The 22,969-nt window shown below is 38.7% G+C and overlaps 1 protein-coding gene across 4 annotated transcripts in view; it reads right to left on the reverse strand.

Annotated features, from left to right (window-relative positions):
* Nucleotides 1–22,969, reverse strand: part of LOC124591764 (glycerol kinase 2-like) — a 276,367-nt gene that overhangs the window by 42,343 nt on the left and 211,055 nt on the right. For all 4 annotated transcript variants that reach the window (XM_047131767.1, XM_047131770.1, XM_047131768.1 and 1 more), the window contains 7 exons: nt 22,621–22,703; nt 22,269–22,527; nt 14,913–15,130; nt 13,237–13,346; nt 12,193–12,295; nt 8,679–8,789; nt 1,172–1,428 (listed from right to left, as the gene is read on the reverse strand). In XM_047131767.1, the coding sequence (XP_046987723.1) occupies nt 1,172–1,428; nt 8,679–8,789; nt 12,193–12,295; nt 13,237–13,346; nt 14,913–15,130; nt 22,269–22,527; nt 22,621–22,698 (1,136 nt within the window). In that variant the 5' untranslated portion in view covers nt 22,699–22,703. The remainder of the gene's footprint in view (nt 1–1,171; nt 1,429–8,678; nt 8,790–12,192; nt 12,296–13,236; nt 13,347–14,912; nt 15,131–22,268; nt 22,528–22,620; nt 22,704–22,969) is intronic.

Here is a 22,969-nt window from a genome sequence, read left to right on the forward strand (position 1 = left end):
ATTTCATATATCTTTGCTAACAGCACGTATGTTATGGAATGGATAACAGGCAGCCTAGACTAGATTATTTTAAGCTAATTATTTACTACACTTTACATTTTCTGACAGACAGCTCTTTCATAGCAACTTCCTGGCAGATTAAAACTGTGTGCCGGATCGAGACTCGTACTCGGGACCTCTGCCTTTCGCGGGCAAGTGCTCCACCCAGCTGAGCTACCCAAGCATGACTCACGCTCCGTCCTCACAGCTTTACTTCTGCCAGTACCTCGTCTCCTACCTTCCAAACTTAACAGAAGCTCTCCTGCGAACCTTGCAGAACTAGCACTCCTGAAAGAAAGGATATTGCGGAGACATGGCTTAGCCATTCTGGTATTTCATAGCAATTTTATGATGTATTTTAACTATAACTCTTCTTCAGATCTTAGTAATATAGACCATTTTAATACATTTTATTCTAATAGTATACACTGTACTTCCGATTGGTTAACACTGATGTCGTACACAGGACGGTGAGTGGGACTAGTGCTATTTAAGACCATTCCCTGCCTATCCATTTAGCAGTCAGTTCAGCATCGTGGGTCGGTGCAGCCTGCTCCATGGAAGTCCACCTGCCATCTGTGTACATGTAGTTTGCAATTTTATTTCAGTGTATATATGTTATTGTAAAGATCCCTCTATCTGTACGTGTGTTATTTCAGAATCTGAAGATGATCCTTAAAGATTGAAACCAGTCACTCCGATGAAAAGAAATTTGTGATCAAGACTGCTTTTTAATTATCATATTAACTGGTAAGTGAAAGCAAACACCTTACAACAACAATGAACTGACATTTGATAAAGTCAGTGTGTTTGTGGATATGTTGTGCATTTGACACACACTCAGGCTTTGTGGAAGGGAGAAAAAATGTAAAAGCAATGTACTCATATGTATGGCTTCAACCAGCCTGATAAGGTGAGGGCAATATGGTTGTGGATGAAATATTGTGCTCAATGGACAAAGATATACGTACAATAATGTGCATAAGAATCTCTCTTTATGTGCTTTCTCTCTCAACGCACAATAAATGACATTATGTTTCCAGCATCAAGAGTCAATTTTTATCTCAATATGTTCATCACAAATAAAATATTAGTGCTTTTACAGTTTAAAATTTTTGAAATAATGTCTTACCCACGAGCATCTTTTCTCCAATAAGGTGCATAAAGTCCAGAAAAAGCAGGAACAAAATAAACATCACCAGTAGTCCTTACTTCATCGGCTAATTTCTCTGACTCAGCAAACGTACTTATTAGATTCATATTGTTTTTCAGCCACTTAACAGCTGCTCCAGCTACTGCCACAGAACCTTCCAAAGCATAAACTGGTTGAGCCGATTTGCCCATTTGATAGGCAACTGTTGTCACTAATCCATGGCTAGACTGCACTCGCTGCCAATTATAATTTACACAATTAGGAACAAAAGCAAGTAACAGTATTAATAATAAACAAAACCAAGTAATTACATTAATTAATAATGAAATATACATAAGGATTCTAGCAAAGAACTACTTGCTGAGTATGATGAAAACATATTTCACAGATCACTCAGGCAGAATTAAAAAAAAAAAAAAAAAAAAAAGACCATAAATAAGCCCAGAATTTAATCAAGTTTAGCCTGACATGTTTTGACACTGAACATCATGCTCTAAGAACCATGCCAAGGTTTCTGAGGGACAGCAGAAAAAACAGAAAATAAACAGAAAGGAACAACAAATAATCAGGGGGCTAGGGTGGCTCTGTGCCTGGAAGCGTCTGAGACAGAGGCGGTAAAGAGTGTACTGGAAGATATGAGACTGGGGGACAGGTCGCACATCATGTTTGCTGATAAGCCACAGTCATTTGGGGACTTACATGGTTTAGTGATTAGTATAGAGAATATTAAGCATGCTGGTGCTAAATGGGAAAAAGCTGAAGGGTTCGCAGGGGTACAGGAAGGCAGGGGTCAAATTCCTGTGGTGTAAAAAGGGATATGCATAGAGATGAGTTTTGTTTTATGTGCAGTAGTATGGAACAACTGATAGGGGATTGTAAAATTTTGCATGGAGCAGGCAGCACAATTAGCTGTCGCTGGGAACCCGCAGGGGCTTCTGGAAATAGGAAGCTGCCATGTGGATGCAAACCGTTTGTGCTTTAAAACACCGGGACATTGTCACTTGTGTGCATGAACTTGGGAAGGGCACCTGTGTGTGCACTTATTGACCCTGGAAGTAATATCTCCATTATTGATTATGAATGGTTGAGGGCTAACGGAAGTCTGGCTGGGATAGGGAAGGTACAACCAGGAAGTGAGGATTGTTGCAATGTATCCAGAGACCCATTGACAGTGGTATGGTCAGTCAAGTACAGTGCAAGATTGGCATGGACGAATTTACCTGACCAATGAGGTTGTACAGAAATTAATGGTTAAGATTACCTTAGGATGCGATTTCATAGAGTTGGATGTGTGTATGGTACCATTTTCTAAGGACTCTCCCAATGAATCTCAACCTGGTACCCAACTGATATGGTCATGAGCCCAGGAGAGATGTTGCAGGTGATGTCATGTTAGCAAATACACGTGCTTCAGTTGTCTACTGCCATAGCCCATTAATGCCAAATTTTTCTGCACTGTCCTAATGGATACATTCATTGTACATCCCACATTGATTTCTGTGGTTATTTCACACTTAAGACTGTTGATTATATTTCCATTAAAAGCTAGAAATTAAGAAACCTGCATTGCCTTCTACCTGGTCAGTATTGAATAATTTTCTCCACTGTGAAATGAAGATTTCTTGTCATTTGTGGTGTTTTAAAAACCTGTGATAAATTCAATACACTTTTCAGTTTCAGTGCCCATTTACTAATTAAATTAACAACCCACATTTTGGTAGCATTCTTTCAAGCTTACGTACCTCATTTTAATTTTTCACATTTGCATTTATCATTTTGTGTGGTAAAGGAAAGTCCATAGTGATATATAACTAATGGAAAGTCAATATAACCTGCTGCATATCTGAGGTGTCATGTTTGATATACACACACAGAAGATACAAAACATTATTAAGTTTTCAGACAATGACCTCCTCCTTCAAAGTTCTCACACACACACACACACACACACACACACACACACACACACACACACACCTGCATAGTTACCTTGTCCTATACCCTGGCCAACTACATTACACCAGCACTGTGCCTCACCTGAAATGAGGGGTCTAATTGGGTGGAGTAGGTGACGGGAGAAAGGAGGTGCAGAGCAGGAGAGGTTGTTGGTGGCAAGGGTACCCAATGACAGGAAGGGGAAAAGCAGCAAGTGTGCATAATAGGAATGTCTGGTACAGTTAGGGGGAGTTTCGTGTGGCACACAATGATGTAGACAAGTGGACTAGGAAGAGGGGATAAAACAGGCACTATACAAAGAAAGCTGCTACTCTGGTAGCAGAATACGTGCAGCACACACACAGTGGATTTTTTTAATATGCATTGAAATGAAAAAAAAGAGGCATGTAAGAAAAGAAAATAAACTGTTCATTATTTCAAAAATAATCACAACTGTTAATACAATTATCCCACTGTGAGACAAGACTGTCAATGTTTGTGGTTTCTTACAGAACCATAACCGTACCCTGGCATGCACCGCTTCATCCGAAGCAAATTGACTGGCGCAGATGTCTTTCTTTAGTGTGCACAAAATATGAAAATTGCATGGAGGGAGATCGGGACTGTATGGAGGATGTGTTGGGGCCTTTCAAGCTCAACTTCTGCAGTGTAGTCTAAACAACCCTGGCAACACATGGGAGGACCCAATTATCAAAAGAAGTAATTATTAGTTGCAATCTAGACTCACTGTTTTGTTATAAACTTAAAGAAGATTGCTGTTGTTTCAATATGACCACAAAAATTATTAGTTAATTTACTACCCAAACAGCAAAACACACCTACTACTGTTGTGTCTGATTTCCTAATCCAAATCCTCAGTGTTGTCCAAGTTAATTCAACCAAACTCCATTATCTTTTTTTTCCTTTTGTTAATGTTCATCTTGTTCCTCTTTTCAAGACCCTGTCCATTCCATTCATCTGATCTTCCAGGTCCTTTGCTGTCTCTAAGAGAATTAAAATGTCATCAGCAAACCTCAAAGTTTTTATTTCTTCTCCCTGAACTTTAATTCCTTCTCCATTTTTTCTGTTGCTTGCTCATTGTACAGATTGCATAACGTCATGGCTCGACTACAACCTAGTCTCACTCCCTTCTCAACCACTGCTTCCCTTTCACGGCCCGCAACTCTTATGATTGCCATCTGGTTTCCGTGCAAGTTGTAAATAAACTTTCACTCCCTGTATTTTATCTCTGCTACCTTCAGAATTTCGAAGAGTGTATTCCAGGCACCACTCTCAAAAGCTTTCTGTAAGTATACAAATGTTGTAACCATAGGTATGCCCCTCCTTTAACCTATGTTCTAAGTCATAGGGTCTGTATTGTTTTTCATGTTAAAACATTTCTCCAGAACCCAAACTGATCTTTCTTGAGGTCAGCCACTACCAGCTTTTGCATTCTTATGTAAATAATTCTGTCAGTATTTTGCAACCATGACTTATTAAGCTGACACTGTGCTAATATTCACCTGTCACCACCTGCTTCCTTTGCCACACAAATTATTACATTCCACTTCAAGTCTGACAGTATTTCCCCCATTCTTATATTTCACACAACAGGTGGAATAATTTAGTCACAGTTGGGTACCTATCTAAGGATATCAGCAGTTCTGAGGGACTGTCATCTCCAGGGGCTTGTTTTGGCTTAGATCTTTCAGTGCTCTGTCACACTCTTCTCACAGTATCATATCTCCCATCTCACCATCTGCTTCTGCTCCCTTTCTATAATACTGCCTTCAAGTTGATTTCCCTCGCATAGTCCCTCTATATACTCCTTCCACCTTTGCTTTCCATTATTTGCTTGGTATTTGTTTTTCATCTCAGCTCTTGATAGTCATACAGTGCTTCTCATTTCTCCAAAGGCTTATTTAATTTTCCTGTAGATGGTGTCTATCTTTGTCTTTTTCTGTAGCTGAGTAGGCAGTATAGAAGGCTGCCCTGTGCAGGACCCAGGTTCAACTGCTTGTACTCCCACAGATTTTTCCTTGGTGGAAGGACTGGTATGGGATGCACTCAACCTTGTGATGCCAACTGAGGTGCTACTTGTCCAAATAGTAGTGGCTCCACAGTCTGGAAAGTCTGGAAAACAGCTGGAAGTGCAGTGAGCTGACCACGTGCCCCCCCGTACCATACCCGCACGACACAGTAATGCAAATTATGACATGGCAGCCACTAGACATTCTATGTGTCCCCTAGTTATACAAGCTTCCATAGACCTGCACCTGTCCTCAAGCCATCCCCATCAGGCATTTTGGACTCCTCCCCCCCCCTCCCCCCCAAATCCCCCCCCCCCCTCTCTCTCTCTCTCTCTCTCTCTCTCTCTCTCTCTCTCTCTCTCTCTCTCTCATATTTGTGTTCCCTTTCCCCTGCTTTATTTTCTGCTTTCTTGTATTTACCTGTTTCATCAATTAAATTCAATATCTCCTGTGTTAGCCAAAGATTTCAACTAGGCCTCGATCATCTACTACCTTCACTATTTCATCTCTCAAAGCTACCCATTCTTCTTTTACTGCATTCCTTTCTCATATTCTTGTCAGTCATTGCATAACATTCCCTCTGAAACTCCTGAAAACCTCTGGTTCTTGTAATTTCTCTAGATTCCATCACCTTAAGTTCCTACCTTTTTGCAATTTTGTCAGTTTTAATCTACTGTTCATAAACAATAAATGTGGCCAGAGTCTACATCTGACCCTGGAAATGTCTTACACTTCAAATCTAGTTCCAAAATCTGTCTTACCATAATATAACTAATCAGGTCTCTTCCACATATTCAACCTTTTTCCATCTTTCTTGAGCCAAGTGTTCATAATAATTAAATTATAATCTGTGCAAAATTCTACCAGGTGGTTTGCTCTTTCATTTCTTTCCCCCAGTACATATTCTCTTATTTTTACTTCTCTTCCTCTTTCTACAACCAAATTCCAGTCACCCATTACAATTAAATTTCCATCTTCCATAACTATCAGAATAATTTCCTTCATCTCATCAAACATTCTTTAATCATTTCATCATCTGCATAGCTACTTGTCATATAAACTTTTACTATTGGTGTTGGCTTTGTGTCGATATTGGCTGTGATAATGCAGTCACTGTGCTGCTCATAGTAGCTTACTCCCATTCCTACTTACTTATTCATTATCAGACCTACTGTTGCCTGATTTCTATTTCATTTTGCATTCATAACCTTGTACTTATCTGATCAACATTCTGCTCATCCTGCCACTGAACTTGACTAATTGCCACTGTATCTCAATTTAAACTATCTATTTCCCTTTTTAAATTTTCTAACCCATCTAGCTGATCAAAGAATCTAACATTCCTCACTTCAATATGCAGATCATCAGTTTTGTTTAGAAAAGGCATCAGAACATATTAATGTGTATGGACTGGAAAAATTCACATTTTGCAATAAATGCAAAAATGCGAAATTACTGTTTCATAGCAAATTGTATCCACATCAGCTATTTCTTGGAGATAGTTTGAAATAGTTTTCTTTTCTGCATACAATATCGAAAATGTAGGCAGTTACTGGCATTGTACATCATCTGGTGAAGCCCAATATGGAAGATAATGTACGCAACTTCCTTGCAAAACAAAATGTACGAATGCAATGATGTATCGATGTGCTGCCATGTCAGTTGTGGACAGTTGAATGGTCTATTGAAGATACACGTCACATAATGCAATGTAGTACTTAACCATGGTACCTAGCATTTTATAAGAAAGACATGCATATATTTGTTTGTTAGCTAAAGCTCAAAATATAGAATAATGCAGACAGTTTTAGTATGGCAAATTAGGAAGCAGATGTTTTGAACTGTAGTTGCATTAAATACTGCTAGAGGTTGGGCTTGAACTATGACATTAACAATGCTTTGCTGACTTCAACAAACAATTGTGCAGTAGCCATCCCCGAATGCTTTGTGTTGTGTGTTGTTTGTTTTCTTTTCTTATTTTGAAATAAGTGAAGCGACTAATCCTGGTCCATCATGGATTTTGATTACAACCCCAACAACACCAGAAGAGATCGGTGATCCCTGTGAAAATGTGTTAGTTCTGCTGTAGGCCGCTGCCCTGCTGGGCAAAATGGAGGTGAGGTTTGTTTCCCTGCACCGATCCTTCCCTTGTGGCAGTCAAAATTCTCATCTGTTTATGCTCACGGGCATCTGTGCAATAGTGATTGGAAAACAAAATCTGTAACTTTTTAATGGAGCTGAAATTCGTCCTCTTAAAATCGAGTTGCTGTATGCTCAGTTCTACTATTACACTAAGTGATCCGTCAGTTCTATCTGTAGCATTGTCAAACATGGGTCAAAGGTATATGAATGTCCACAAAAGGTCGAAATTAGTAGTCTGCAGATTTTTTAATCTTCAAATTGAGCAAGAAAAGACAAATAATGTCTAGAAACACCTTATATCGGAGATGCATTCACTTAACTGGCAGGAAAATGCTGCTGCTTTTCAATAGAACAATCATTTTTGAAAGATTAAATACAGCCAAATGAAGAAAACAGGCCATTTCAGATAAAAAAGTGTTGAAGTTTTTGAGAAAGCAAACATTCCACTCAAAAAGTTCCCAATCAGCACTTGTTCTAACAGTCAATTTCAAAGAACTGATAATTTGTTTGTTCAACGTGTAGCACGACAATCATTTAAATTTGTGCATCTAATCATTTTCAAAGAAAATAGATGCAAATTTTTGACAAAAATTGATGTAAATTTTAGAAAAAATAGATGCTACATTTTCTGGTCCCTATTAATATGTGTAAGCTAAACGAACGTGGAAAGCACCAATTGGCACATGCATAAGGTACAAAAAAGGGCCCATCCATTCAGCAGTATTGAAACAAATTTTTAAAATCAGATTGATTCTTTCATTCTTCACTGGTGTGTAGGCTAATATAAGTCTTACACCTCCTAGTCTCTTACTTTGCTAGCCCCCTGCCCCACATTGCATGTCACCTTTAACTTATCCTGGACTCATACCCATTTTCCTGCAGTCTCCTCTTCCTCTCTTCTGTCCCCACCATCTAATCCACTCCTTCACATTATCATGCCCTGCATGAGCTCACATGGTACAGTGCCTGTCATCATTCCTACAAGTGCACCTTCTGTTTCACACTCCTGCAACCCCATCCATTGCATCTGCTACCTCATAAATACATCTCTTAGGGGTGGACCAATTTACACTAATTTATGTGTCTCCTGCAGATCAAAAGGTCAGACATCTTCAGTCCAAGCAACATCATGAGTAGAAGATGAATATTACTATACAATTGTGAAGTATCAACGTATGGGAATAATACACAGATGTAAATCATTATGCTGCTGAAATGCAAACATTAGCTTTACTAGTGGACAGTAACATGAAATTTGTTATGTGTAGCAACATTTACTTTAGTTAAATACATTACTATTATCTTTGAAAAAATTATATACCACAGCACATCTCAAAACAAAGTATTTGTAATTATTTTATAAAAGTACTTTGGCTTACTGTTGTTCCGGTGTTGTACATGAGGAAACAGCCAGACCGATAAGTATTTTTTGCCTCTCCCTCTTTCAAACACATTTCTCCAACCAATGCAGACTGCTGGTTCCCTAAAATCTAATAAATTTCAGCATATATAATAAAAAGAAAGGTACTGATTAAACAAAAAAGTAGTTTTTCTATTAGAAGATACAAACGTGTTCAAAAAGTATCAAACCGTCTCCCTCTAACAATGAAAAATCCAGGATGGAATGTAACAATATTATGAGAAGGAAAGTTGCTACTCCCATACAGTGGAAATCCTGAATCGCAGATAAACACAACAAAAAGACGCTAACAATTATAGCTTTTGACCACTAAGGCCTTTGTCAACAATAGGCCCACCCACACGCACACACACACGCACACACACACACACACACACACACACACACACACAACTGCAGTCTTAGGTAACAGATACCACACTGCAAGGAGCAGCACCAATGCATGATGGGAGTGGTGATTGGGTGGGGGTAAGGAGGAGGCTGGAAGAGGGGAGGGAGGGATAGTATGGTGGGGGTGGCAGACAGCGAAATGCTGCATGTTAGACTGAGGGCAGGGAAGAGTGTCTTATCTTTCCAGTCTCCCATCACCTTACAAAGTGCCACTGTCCGGTCACAGAGGAGCATTCCAGCCATAGCTCAGTACCTCACAGCACTGAAGCAACTGAATTGCATTCTCCACCAGGGTTTCAATTACCTCTTGTCGTGCCCTGAAATGAGAAATGTCGTGCTCACTACCCTTCCCACCCATCCCAAAGTGGTATTCCGCCATCCTCAGAACCTACACAATATACTTGTCCATCCCTACACAACCCCTGTTCCCAGTCCCTTACCTCATGGCTCATACACCTGTAATAGGCCTAGATGCAAGACCTGTCCCATTCATCCTACCACCACCACCACCACCACCACCACCACCACCAACTCCAGTCCGGTCACAACCTATCCCATCAAAGGCAGGGCTAGCTGGAAACCAGTCATGTAATCTACAAGCTAAGCTGCAACCACTGTGCTGCATTCTATGTAGGCGTGACAACCAACAAGCTGTCTGTCTGCATGAATGGCCACCGACAAATTGTGGCCAAGAAACAGGTGGACCATCCTGTTGCTGAACACACTGCCAAACATGATCTTTCATTTCAATGACTGCTTCACAGTCTGTGCCATATGGATCCTTCCCACCAACACCAGTTTTTCTGAATTGCGCAAGTCGGAACTTTCCCTGCAATACACCCTATGTTCCCATAACCCTCCTGGCCTCAACCTTTGTTGGTCACTGTCCTCACCCATCCAGCCCTTCCCTCTTCCCATTCCAGCACTACATATCCGTCATCCCACCGCCATACCCAATCTTTTTATTTCTCTCTTTATCCGCTACTTTCCCCCTCCCCCCACCTCTCCCCTGCCCTCAGTCTAACCTGCAGCACTTCGCTGCCTGCCATCTCCACCATACTATCCCCCACCCCCCCGCTCCAGCCTCTTCCTTTCACACCCAGTCACCACTCCCATCATGTATTGGTGCTGCTGCTTGCATTGTGGTTTCAATTGCCTGAGACTGCAGTCATGTGTGTGAGTTGCATTTGTGTGTGTGTGTGTGTGTGTGTGTGTGTGTGTGTGTGTTGTTGACAAACGCCTTAACAGCCGAAAGCTATAATTGTGTTTTTATTGTGCCTGTCTGGGACTCAGAACCACCTCCTTCCCTGTGTAAACCAATGAACTGCAGCAGGTTTCATTTGGTGGAGATGTGGTGGGGTACATTCACATGCAGTGACAAATTTTCTCCCACCACCAGACAATATCTGTCAGTCTATGAGTGAGTGAGGATTTGTAAGAAGCACTCATACAATACCAGCAAGATGTAAAATAACTGAACAAAATGAGCAGTGATGTTGCATCAAATTGCACCAAATGTCTGGTGATATCCAAGTCAAAAGCATTCGCAACATTCAACAGGCTTTTGGTGGCTGTGCCTGAGCAGCTCACAGATAAAGAAGTGATACCATCACCTCAAAAGATGGCTGCATATCAGTGGCCACTGAATCACATACAGGTAGAGCCTTAATGGGGCAATGTGATGTAATTTGAGTATGTGCAGAATTTGGTCATGGAAAACCATCTCATCACCGTACAAGAACTAACAAGATAGAAGTAAGCACTGTATCATTACATTGAATTTCAACCAATCATATATGCACAAGCAGTGTGCTGATAAAGTTCATACCAAAATTGCTGACAATGGAGCAGAAGTAGCACTACCTGGAAACATACACGGCACACTGGACAAAGCAAACAGTATACCCTAACTTTCTGAGCACTGATCAGAGCAATGAGAGAAGAGATTACAGATAGAATCTGGAAACCAAGATGAAAATCATAACAGTGGAAAGTTGATACATTCAACAGGGGTGGGGGCATTGCAGGTTTGCAGGAATGTGAAGATCATGGTGAACATTTTCTTCAAATCTCATGGGGTGGTGCATTATGAGTGCACAATGCAACACCAAACCATCAAAAACGAAAATGACAAGGACGTCCTTCACTGCCTTCACAAAGCTGTGTGACGGAAACAACTGGATCTGTGGGCAGCAAAAACTTGACAGCTGCGTCAGGACATTGCACTAATCCATTCTGCATATCTGATTCAGATTTTCCTTGCCATATAAAACATTTCTGTGGTTATCCAGGATCCCAACTCCCCTGAAGTTGCTTCATGTAACTTCTGGATGTTTTCGAAGATGAAAATGCCCCCGAAAATAACAGTATTTGAGTCAAGAGGGGATAACATACAGAATGGAATTGTATTCAAAAGATGCATTCTAGCAGTGTTTCCAAAAACCAACCAAGTTTTGACAGAAGTTTGTTCATTACCAAGGAGACAACAGTGAAGGGGATTACAGTTCTTCAAAACAATTAATGTAGTTCTGCCAACCAAAGGTTTGATACTTTCTGAACACCCCTCATAAAAGTGGTGTTAAAATATGGACATGTTGTGAAGAAAAGCACAAAAGATTACTTTACATTTGGAGTTAAGGCTCTACTTCTATTTACATACTTTAGGAACATCTCTTAGGTGCCTTTGTGTTTGTTCCCCCCTTTTATCTACATTATCTCCCCCTCCCCCTTACCCCAGCTGAAACAAAAGAAAATAAAAATTTTGGATCAATGACAGCATTCAAGGTGCCAATAAAGAAAAAAAATTGAAGAAAGAAGATTAAGGTTTAATATCCCATAAACAACAAGAAGAATTATGGGTATTTAAGCCCCACTCTTCCCAATTACAAGTCCATAGCTTAACATTTTATCACAACTCTTGAACATTACTCTCATATTTAGTTACACAAAAATTATTTGATATTTTATCTATGTACTTAAAACACACACACACACACACACACACACACACACACACACACACACATGAAATGGAATTCTTAATTCACTATACAGTAATAATTTTTTATATTCATGGAACATACCCCTGATATTGGAATTCCTCGTAGTGGGTTTTCTGTTATATACCCATATATTTCTGATGAACTGTGAATTTTAGGTAATATGTTCATAGGAATTTGCAGGTACCTGTAAGAACACAAAGAAAAGTTAATCATCTTTCTGTGCACTTACTGATTACAGATTGACGTAAGAGCAAGAGAGTTCCACTCTCTTCATTTTTGAACGTTTTTATCAGAATGCTGAAAGGTTTTAGTTTTTGCTTAAGCTCCATACAATTTCTATTAACTTTTTTCCTCCTCCTTTTGAGAACTTCAACAAGAAACTGTACACACTTACATGCCTCAAGGCAGACAGTTTTTTTCTTTTTTTTCTTTTTTGTTTCTTTTATGCTGTTCACAGCCTCTGTATAATTATCACTACATCTTCACTAGGTATGAAATATTGTTCACAAAGACATTCAACACACCTACATCTGGAGGTAAAGTGATGTTTGCATTCTTCTTTTATATGAAAAATGTTGCTCATTACACAGTGCACAGCTAAACTTCTAAGTGCACAGTAGATTATATTATTTTGATACTGAGGACTGATTAATACATTATTTGAATCAATTGTAGGTACAAATCATTTTTCATGTATTTCCTTTCATCAATTGACTCACAGCAGTAATTTTCTTGCTCAACATTGGATTGTGGAAAAGTCTAGAGTGAGTAAGCCTCAAGTTATGCAGAGCTCCTACTATAATTGCAATGCAGTTTTACATCTGCACAGTCTGTATGCGCAGACTTCAGAGAAGTGTAGAGCAAATTCTCAGAATATTGCTGTAAGTTTCAAACTTTCATGAAACAAAGACAATCACAGCATAGGGGTGACCTCGATTACATATATCATACTTGGAAATGTGTACTGCCCTACTTTTCAATAAACAAGGGGAAGCTCACTCTGTTTAGCGAATGTAAACAATACCTGCTCCATGTAGGAAGTGGAAACAGAAGTTGAATTGTGTATAAGCTAAAAGCTTTCAGCATCCCATTTGTATTTAACCTTAAGCAACTTATGAAACATACCTACACAGTATTGGATCCCACTGAAGAGTTTCTATATTCATAAGCATTGTCCTAGAAGCATTTGTCACATCTGTTATATGCAAACCACCTTCACTGCCACCAGTCAAATTCTGCAATACATTGAACAAAAATGGTAAAGAATTTTGAGAAGTGAGGGAAAATTAATTTATTTTCTTCAAAACAATGTAACACATTTAGAATAATTTTGTCTGTACCGAATGCCACTTAATTTTTTTAAGTTTTACAATGAACTATGCATTTGAATATAGATTTGTTGGCACATATTCAGTGGGTGAATCTGTAACCTGTATGGATTAAAATATCCAACAACAAATACATTTCAGTATACCAGTTTCAAAGATGATGATTATGGACAGGCCCACTGGTCTGATGAAAAAAGTCAAATACTTTCAGAAATGACATAAATCATTTTTAAAAGCATTCTAATTTATATGCTGGCTAGACTGATAAGAATTGTCCAACTTTCCACAATTTATTTTTAATACCAATGCCACTGGTCAAAATCTCAGATATAGATAAGAGTTTCAAAACATGTATTCCATAAAAACCATCAGTTTGAAATGAATATTACTTTCAATTTAAAGCAGGGCTTTCATTCTTGTTCAAAGCCCAGTGTTACATAAAATGAGATCCCTGAAGGTTGCTTTTACACATGTATACATACTATAATTTAAGCTACAATTTGATCTCCACTGCCACATTTTGCAGTCTGTATGTGATGGATAATCGCAGGAACTACTGTAGAAATTTTGATACAGCTTTTACTTCTAGACTGATTCACAAGCAGCAAGGTTTGTGTGTGTAAGTCATCTGGCTGTAGATACTTTGTGCTACTTGTGAAGCTTGGGCAGATTGCTAGTTAGCATATTATAATGTCTGGCTTAGGAAATGAGAAGAAGAAAGTGTGTCTGTTCAGCAACTCTTTCCTGTTCTTCTTCTTTTTCTTGGAATACGTGTACCTCAACTGTCAGCATGCAGTGTCATTCACATGAAAACGAGGGAAAGTGGGAAAGGTTTCTAAATGTTTGCAAATCATGTAACTGGAACAGTATTTAAATAGTAGCCCAGTATTTCCTAGTGGAATAGGGGAAAATCACCTAAAAACCACATCCAGGGAGGTCGGCTCTCTGACCCTTGTTGTTAATCTGCCAGAAAGATTCAATCCAGGGTTGGTGCAGCCCCCTGTCCTGGAAGTAGAACCTTAATGCAAACAGCTATCTATGAAAGTGAATCTTCTCTTTTGTTCAATTTCTTTGAAAATGTAACAGCAAAATAAATATGGTCAGCTGATGTAACACACATTAAAAAGAGCTTTGTACTGCATTTACATGTACCCATTCTATAAAACAGAATGATATTGAAAACAGTGAATTTTTCAAACATCAGATGCTGACTTTGAGATCAAGTGACTATAAGCAGATAAAAAAAAATGATAAAAGTTACAGGATGACTGACAACCTAGTACGTAGTTTTTCAGTAGTGTCCAAAAATCTGTGGATGTGTCATGTCACCAAATACATAGCATCAGTAATTTTAGATACAATGAGTAAATAAAATGCTGTGAATGTATTTCTTGTGTGCATTAGACAACATGTTGCCCTTGACTGTGAAGCATGGATTTATGCAACAAGGATAAAATCAATTCTGAATCTTACCCATATTATCCAGGAGTCTACTGTGCCAAACATGCATGTTTGTTCCCTAATTGCCTTTCTCACTCCAGGTACATTCTCTATCAACCACCTAATTTTCAGTGCACTAAAATATGGGCTAATTGGAAGTCCACATAATGGCATCAAAGCATCCTTGCTGTTGTCAGGAACTCTTGCCAAAACATGATCTACTATTGAAGCTGTACGGATATCTGACCATGCTGAAAGTAGAAAATGTTTTGAATGCCATTGGATGTGCAAATAAAAGGAAGAGTAACAGTGATATGAAATAATTTTTTTAATTTCAATATCAATTTTCTGGGGCACTTGTACAGTAGGCTCTCGACTGTCCAGCCTAATGTAGCAGAAGGTCAAGCTGTGCAACAAAAAAGCCAGAGAGGCCAAAGTTCTATAAATTCTCTGTTTTGAACGTAGCCATAACATTCAAAACATCATCCTTTTTATAGCAAGATCCATTTTATTAACTTTTCTGATTTCTTACATAATACATCTTAGTTACAAGTGTGTCTTACATGCATACTCCACAATCAAAAATTATTACAGGAAACATAAAATGATCTGCATTGTAAAGTATGAAAGTGTGATTATGCACATGTAAAATGCCAAGTCTAACAAAAAGGCTTTCATAGATGACTGTTTCTTTCCTAGAGTCCTCTTCCTTGCTGAAATATCCCTCCACTTATGTAAACAAATGATAGCAGATAGCTTTGCTTCCCCCTGCTCACTAATGTACTGCAGCACTGCTTCAATCATCTTTAAGTCCTCTGAATGCCAGATGAGATTTCTCCTGTCACCTATGTTTGCCCCCTCCTTTGCGTTACTTTCCCTAGTATCACCATTTCTACAATATCTTTGTCAGTTCAACAACTTCACCATTTGCCATCCATTCTGTGACACCCTTTACATTGACATTCTGACTGCATGGTACATTTTTGAGCAATGAAATGATATGATTGTTTCCATCTTTGACTTCTGTTTCAGACAAGGATTCAGTGTTAAAATGCCCACCTGAGGACGTAGAAGTGATATGTTTGGAATCTCTTACTAAGTTTTGGCCAACCATCTTATGACATCTCGCAAGAACGGTTACAGTCTTCATCATCATCAATCACTGATTTTAATGAACTGAGGAGAAAGTGGTGATACTACTACTTTAGTTTTTCAAGGGTGTCCTACACCATCAGTTGACAAAGAGAAGCCCCATTTGGTGGTAAAAATGATGCTTTCATCAGTGACTTCACCACTGGCAGTATGTGAGGCAACGTTATCAAGAAGCAGTAGAGCTCTCCTCAATAAATTGTTGCTTTTCAAATACATCTCTACAGCTGGTATGAATTCATTTTGGAACCAGGTTTTAGAGGTTACTATTTTATTCATGCTTGCTTTGGATGAGTGTAATGTAGGAGCTGTGATTCATGATTTTTCAGGTTTTTGAAAGCTCTAGGCTTTCATTACTTCCCTACTACAGCAAGCCAAAGCTTCTGGTTGTCAGTTGTATTACTGAAAGCCACTATGGTAACTCATTTGTTACTTTTCTCATATGTGGGTCCTGCAGCTTCCTTTTCTGAACCAAGAATTTTCGTAGGGAACACCTTTTAATTTAAACAGCCATCATTGCAGTTGTAGAATGGTTTGCCAGATATTACCTCCTCGTCAATTAACTTTGAAAGCTTCTTGGCCAATGGATAAAGCCTCTCACTAATAGTAATCTGGCGAATACCAAATAGTTTTTCTGTCAATCCAACCATACATTACTGGCAATAAATTGTGAATCATCTCTTACTAATTGTTGCTGAAACTGCTCCTACTAACTGTTGCTGAAACTGCAATGTTTATTCCTGCAATACTGCCCCAGTAAAGGGCAAACCTTCTCCTCTTAAGTGTTTGTGCCACAAAAATAAAGCTGCCTCAACTTCTTTATGCTTACTTTTCAGCATTGTCTTCCTTCCCTTTATTCCACTTACACTAGCTTGGGAAGCACACTAGTTTTCTTTCAGTCATTTTCCTACCTGTAGCTCCAAAGCAATAATTTTGGCTGCTACCCCAGAATCCAATTGCATTACAGCAAATAGTTTATGATCCATAATCACTACAAGCTGTTTTTGCTTACCACACACTTTGGAATCTTTAATTAAAACACAGTGGATTGTACAAAACAACAATTTAACAATGACCACACCTTGGATGTTTAGATTTTATTCAGTTTTTGTTCCATGAGATGCTTGTAGTAGGTGTGGAACACATCAGATATGCAGCTGAAGAAACAAGGAACACAGAGCTGCCAACAGAGCTGACCTCTGCGTGTTCACTGTTGTTTGTGAAGAACTGTTCACTGAAGAGTGCTTTCGATAATTTATTCGATATTAACAACACAGTATGTATCTTATAACTGTCATTCTAAATGTGCCCAAAGAACGAAAGACACCCAACATTTTGAAAGGCCACAAAGCATTGTAGCAATTGCTAAAACTTCAGAAAAGTACAGTACATCATCCTCATTTTATCACAGAGAAGTATTATTATAATATTGATGAAGTAGGCTGGATAGTTGAGAGTCTACTGTACTATGCATTCTAATAATACTATAAAATCCAAATCAGAAACAAAAGCACTGTAGTGAAAGATAATAATGATCAATCAAACAATATAAGTAATTGCAACTGCTCTGAATATAATATAAAATACAGTGGTGAATCTTGGAATTGCAGATAAAGACTCCCTCTGCTCCCTCTAAGGCAATAATACAAATAATGAAATGTAAAGGCGCAGTCATATAACAAAGGTCACATCAAGATATACTTACAAGATAGTGAGAGGAAAGTATGCTGCTACCTATGTTTTTATTACAGAACATAAAAATAAAACATTTACTAATGTTGCCATAGGGTCATTCCACACCAAGTGGTCTAAAACTGAAAAAAGTTCCCACCATCATGGTCTCCAATTTTCGTCAAATTTTAACTGTAGCTTTAGTCAAGTGTTGAAGTAAGTTTCCCAAGATTTCAGGCCTCTAGCTGCAATAGCTGCTGATCTAGACCCCCTTGTCTGAAGTGTACTTAGTCCGTGTGCATGCAACATAAAAAAAATGTCATATTTGGAGTCTAATAAAATCGAAACTAATTCATAAGAATGGTTAGTAAGATGCGACCCTGTACAGTTTTTTTTGCTGATTCCAACGAAATTATGTATAACATTACTCATGCAAACCCCGGTCAAATAACTCGACTCAAAGTATACTTCAAAATTTGTCGTGACACAACGCGACAAATTTTGACCAATATTAAGACTGCAATGATTTCCTTGCAGTTGAAGATATGGACTTGAACTTTTGGCCAAGCTTCATGCTTGTGCTAGACATAATGCAGCCGGATTTGCAATGATCCAGGCCATATGGTCGCCCTGCAGTATCTCTTCAAATTAGGCAGTGTCAGCACAAACGGTAAAATTTACCAAAGTTTCAAGCCAATTACTAAAAAATAGTTGGCCTGAATCTGCTTGTGAATAGTATCACCTAAAAGAGAAACTCTTGCTCTACAAGACTGACATTTGTTTTTTTTTGCAACGCGACCATTAAGTACTCATTAACTCACATCAAAGTTGTTATATTTTGTATGCGCGATGCACTAATTTTTCTTCATTTCTAGGAATTTGAATCTTAATAGTCGCTTAGAATTACTGATATAATTGGATATTTCATTCGTGTTTTATTCAGTGATTGGCCAGTGAGAGATGTCAGAAGTTAATGAAGAAGAAGAATCGTTGGCCCCCTGTTCAATTGGAAAAGATGCTGCTGCATCGAAGTGCCATGTTATCTTCTATGCTAAGAAGACTGGATTCAAAGCGTTTAGTGATTTCACAGAATGTGACCAGAAATTGCTTGTTTCGCGTTCAGAAGCCAAACTTGACGAAAATTCCATCATTTGCTTCCACCATGAAGCCCTCTTCCTACATGAATATCAAGCGATGCAAAAGAAATGTTGCAATCCATTCAAGAAGAGGAATCACAATGTAAAAGCTGGACTTAGACTGCTTGATAATGAAACAGCTGCCAAACTTTGCCTGTTAAAGAAAAAAGAAGTGATTGATATAAAACCTGGTCAGAAGCTTTGCCCTCGCTGCATGTCGGCACTGAACCAAAAGCTAGAAGATTCATCATCACTATCAACCCAATCTGAACAAGATTTCACAACGGATGAAACTGAACCAGCCATCAACAAAAGTTTATCATTTATTGGTGCTTCACCATTGAAAAGAAGACAACTAAGTAAAAGAGATAAGCAAAGCTATGCAAAAAGAAAGATCTTGGATGCACAAAGTTTAATTGGGAATCAAATTGCTGCTGCTGTAGGAATCAATTACGATGAACAGCCAAGTTCAAGTAAAAGTCGCCCATGCAATAATTGTGCAGATCTTGATAATCTTATAGAAGAGTTGAAAGAAAAATGTAAAGTGTCAAATCGTAGGACAAAAGTTCAAATATTGACCTTGGTTCCAAGAAGCTGGACAATTAAAGATACGACAACAGCATTTAATGTATCAGAAAGAATGGTAAAGCAAGCGAGAAAACTGAAGAATGAGCAAGGTGTTCTAGCTTTTCCAGCAAATCGGCAAGGAAGGAAGCTTTCAGATGAAGTTGTTCAGAAAGTACATGACTTTTTTCAAGATGACGAATTCAGCAGACTTTGTCCAGGGAAGAAAGACTGTGTGCCTGTGAGAATTTCAGGAACAAAGGTGTACAAGCAAAAGCGGTTGTTGCTTTGCAATTTGAAGGAAATGTACGTGTCTTATCAGAAGCAAAATGGACCAGAAATTGGCTTCTCAAAGTTTTGCGAGCTTAGACCAAAATGGTGTGTTACAGTTGGCTCTGCTGGAATGCACTCAGTTTGTGTCTGTACAATACACCAAAATGTCAAGCTTATGCTCACTGGTGCATCAATCAATGAAGACTACAAGGAAATTCTTAGCAAAGCTGTTTGCAGCTTGGAAAACAAGGATTGTATGCTTCATCGTTGTGAAAACTGCCCTGGTCCAGAAGGTGTAGAAGCAATTATTGCAACATATTTTGAAGATAATGACCCTGAAGAACTGATTGAGTACAAACAATGGATTCATACCGACAGGGATACTTTAGAAACAAAGCAGCTTTCAACAGAAGAGTATGTTGAAGATATTGCAGCAAAAATTTGGAACCTGTCTTGTCATCACTACATTGCCAAGCATCAAAGCCAGCACCTGAAAGCTCTCAAAACTGATTTGAAAGAAGGCGAATTCATAATACTAATGGATTTTGCTGAAAACTATTCATTTATTGTTCAAGATGCAGTGCAAGGCTTTCACTGGGAAAACAGTCAAGCAACAGTTCATCCATTTGTAGTCTACTACTGTGAAAACGAAGAGGTGCAATGTGTGAATCTTTGTGTTATTAGTGACTGCCTTCGACACGATACGATTACTGTCCATGTTTACATTGGAAAAGTAATCAATTACCTGAAGATGCAATTTTCCAAAATAAGCCACATCCACTACTTCAGTGATGGTTCAGCTGCACAATATAAGAATTTCAAGAATTTTCTCAACTTATGCTATCACAAAGAAGATTTTGAAATAACAGCAGAATGGAATTTCTTTGGAACAAGCCATGGAAAGTCGCCTTGTGATGGCATTGGAGGCACAACAAAACGGTTGGCAGCAAGAGCAAGTTTGCAACGTCCATATGAAAACCAGATTCTAACACCCAAAGATCTTTTCAACTTCTGCAATGATAATATCAATGGAATCAAATTCTTTTTCATCAGCAAAGAGGAAGTTGAAGAAGAAAAAGCTTCTCAAGAAGAAAGATTCCTGCAAGGGCACACTCTAGCTGGCACAAGAGAAAACCACCATTTTTTGCCCATTGATATGACGACAATTAAGGTCAGTAGAGTTTCTAATGATGCGACATCTTTTTTGGCCAAAATTAGTGCTGCTGAAGTAGTAGTTCAAGTCATGGATCTTCAGCCTGGGCAGTATGTTGCTTGCATTTATGAAAAGAAATGGTGGATTGGAAACATCGTTGAAATCTCAGTCGAACAGAAAGATGCTTTCATAAGCTTTATGCATCCTCATGGTCCTGCAAGTTCATTTTATTGGCCCTTAAGACGTGATACTTGCTGGATTCCAGAACAACTTATCATTGGTGTTATTCCAGCTCCATCAGTGACATCATCTGGTCGGCAATACAGTTTTCCTGAAAGCATTCTCTTGCAAATCAACGATGCTTCCAGAATGATGAAGTAACTGAGGAAGACAGGCTTGGGAACCTGCATAAAGAAACCCACAATCAGGCTTGGGATCCTGTGGTAAAGACACCCTGTAATCAGGCTTGGGAACCTGCAGTAAAGATACCCACCCGTGGCTGTTACTGCATGGCTATCGGGCGTGGCCCCTATGGCGATGGGGATGCTGGTTTTATTGTGATAACCAGTAATGGCTCAGCCATCATGGACCAACGCAGGGCACTGCGCACACAAAATATAAGATACTTTGACCTGAGTAAATAAGCACTTAATGGAAGCGTTGCAAAAGAAAAATATATCCATCTCGTAGAGCAAGAGTTTCTCTTTCAGATGATACTATTCACAATTAAATCCAGGCTGACTATTTTGTAGTAATGGGCTTTGAACTTTGGTAAATAAAGCCATTTGCGCTGACACTGCCAAATTTGAAGAGATTTTGCAAGGCGACTATAAAGCCTGGGTAGTTGGAAATCCAGCTGTATTATGTCCAGCACAAAGATAAGACTTGGTAAAAAGTTCAAGTCCATATCTTTATCTGCAAGGAAATTATTGCAGTCTGAATATTGGTCAAAATTTGTCGCATTAAGTCACGACAGAATTAGGGGTACACTTTGAGTCGACTTGTTTGACCGGATTTTGCATCAGTAATCTTATAATTAATTTCGTTTGAATCAGCACAAAAAACTGTACAGGGTCTCATCTTACTAACCATTCTTATGAATTGGTTTCAATTTTATGAGACCCCAAAAATGGCATTTTGTCTGATGTCGCGCGCATGCGAACTTACTACCCTTCAGACAAGGGGGTGTAGATCAGCAAGTATTGCAGCTAGAGGCTTGAAATCTTGAGAAACTTAATTTAGCACTTGACTAGTGCTACAGATAAAATTTGAAGAAAATTGGAGACATGATGGTGGGAAGGTTTAGACCACTTGGCATGGAATGACCCCATAGCCTTTCAAAAATTCCAGTCTTGGTGTAAAAAATTATTTTTTTTTCCTTTTTCTCCACTTTATTTGAAGAAAAGGTCAGTACAAACACATATCTCAATCAGAAAAACTTACCAATTGCATTAAAAAGTGGCCGCCCTGTGACTGAATGCCATAGAACAGCAGTCTCCCTTTGATTTGTAATTCCAATTGTTACTATCCTACGGCTGTCAATATTCTGTGCTTCCATTTTGAGAACAGTTTTATTGATACATTCTCTAACAGCTCCAATAAGTTCCATTGGATCCTGTTCTTGCCAGCCATCGCGTGGGCATATATGTCTAACTTTTATGGAATGATATGCAATTTCCTCTGCAGTGTCTGGGGAGATAACCTGTCAATATGTGCTCTATCAGAGAAACATATTTCCCAAAAGATATAAAATTAAAATTTCTATGGGCAACTGAACAGAGACTTAAAAACTCACCACAAAACTTGCAGTATCAGTGCCTTCATTTATCACTCCAATCAAAGGCGAGGACGATTCATTTGATGTTTCAGGCATTTCACCTGCAATTCAAAATTATTACACCTTTTATTGAAGAATTAATAGTCATAAGTGGAGCATACAGAACTCAGTTTACAATACATTTCAAACAACAGCAACCAAAATTAAGCTAACGTCCATACAGGAGCCATGAATATGCCAGCTGTCTAAATCGAAATAAAGTTTCTTGTGTTTTAGTTTCAAATCTTTTGTACAATTGATTAACTCAGAGAAAAAGTTGAATATTTAACTAAATGGGTATGGACAGGATGGTTAAAGTTACAGGCTG

This window comes from Schistocerca americana, chromosome 2 (genome assembly GCF_021461395.2).
Source record: "Schistocerca americana isolate TAMUIC-IGC-003095 chromosome 2, iqSchAmer2.1, whole genome shotgun sequence".
Classification (NCBI taxonomy): Eukaryota; Metazoa; Arthropoda; class Insecta; order Orthoptera; family Acrididae; genus Schistocerca; species Schistocerca americana.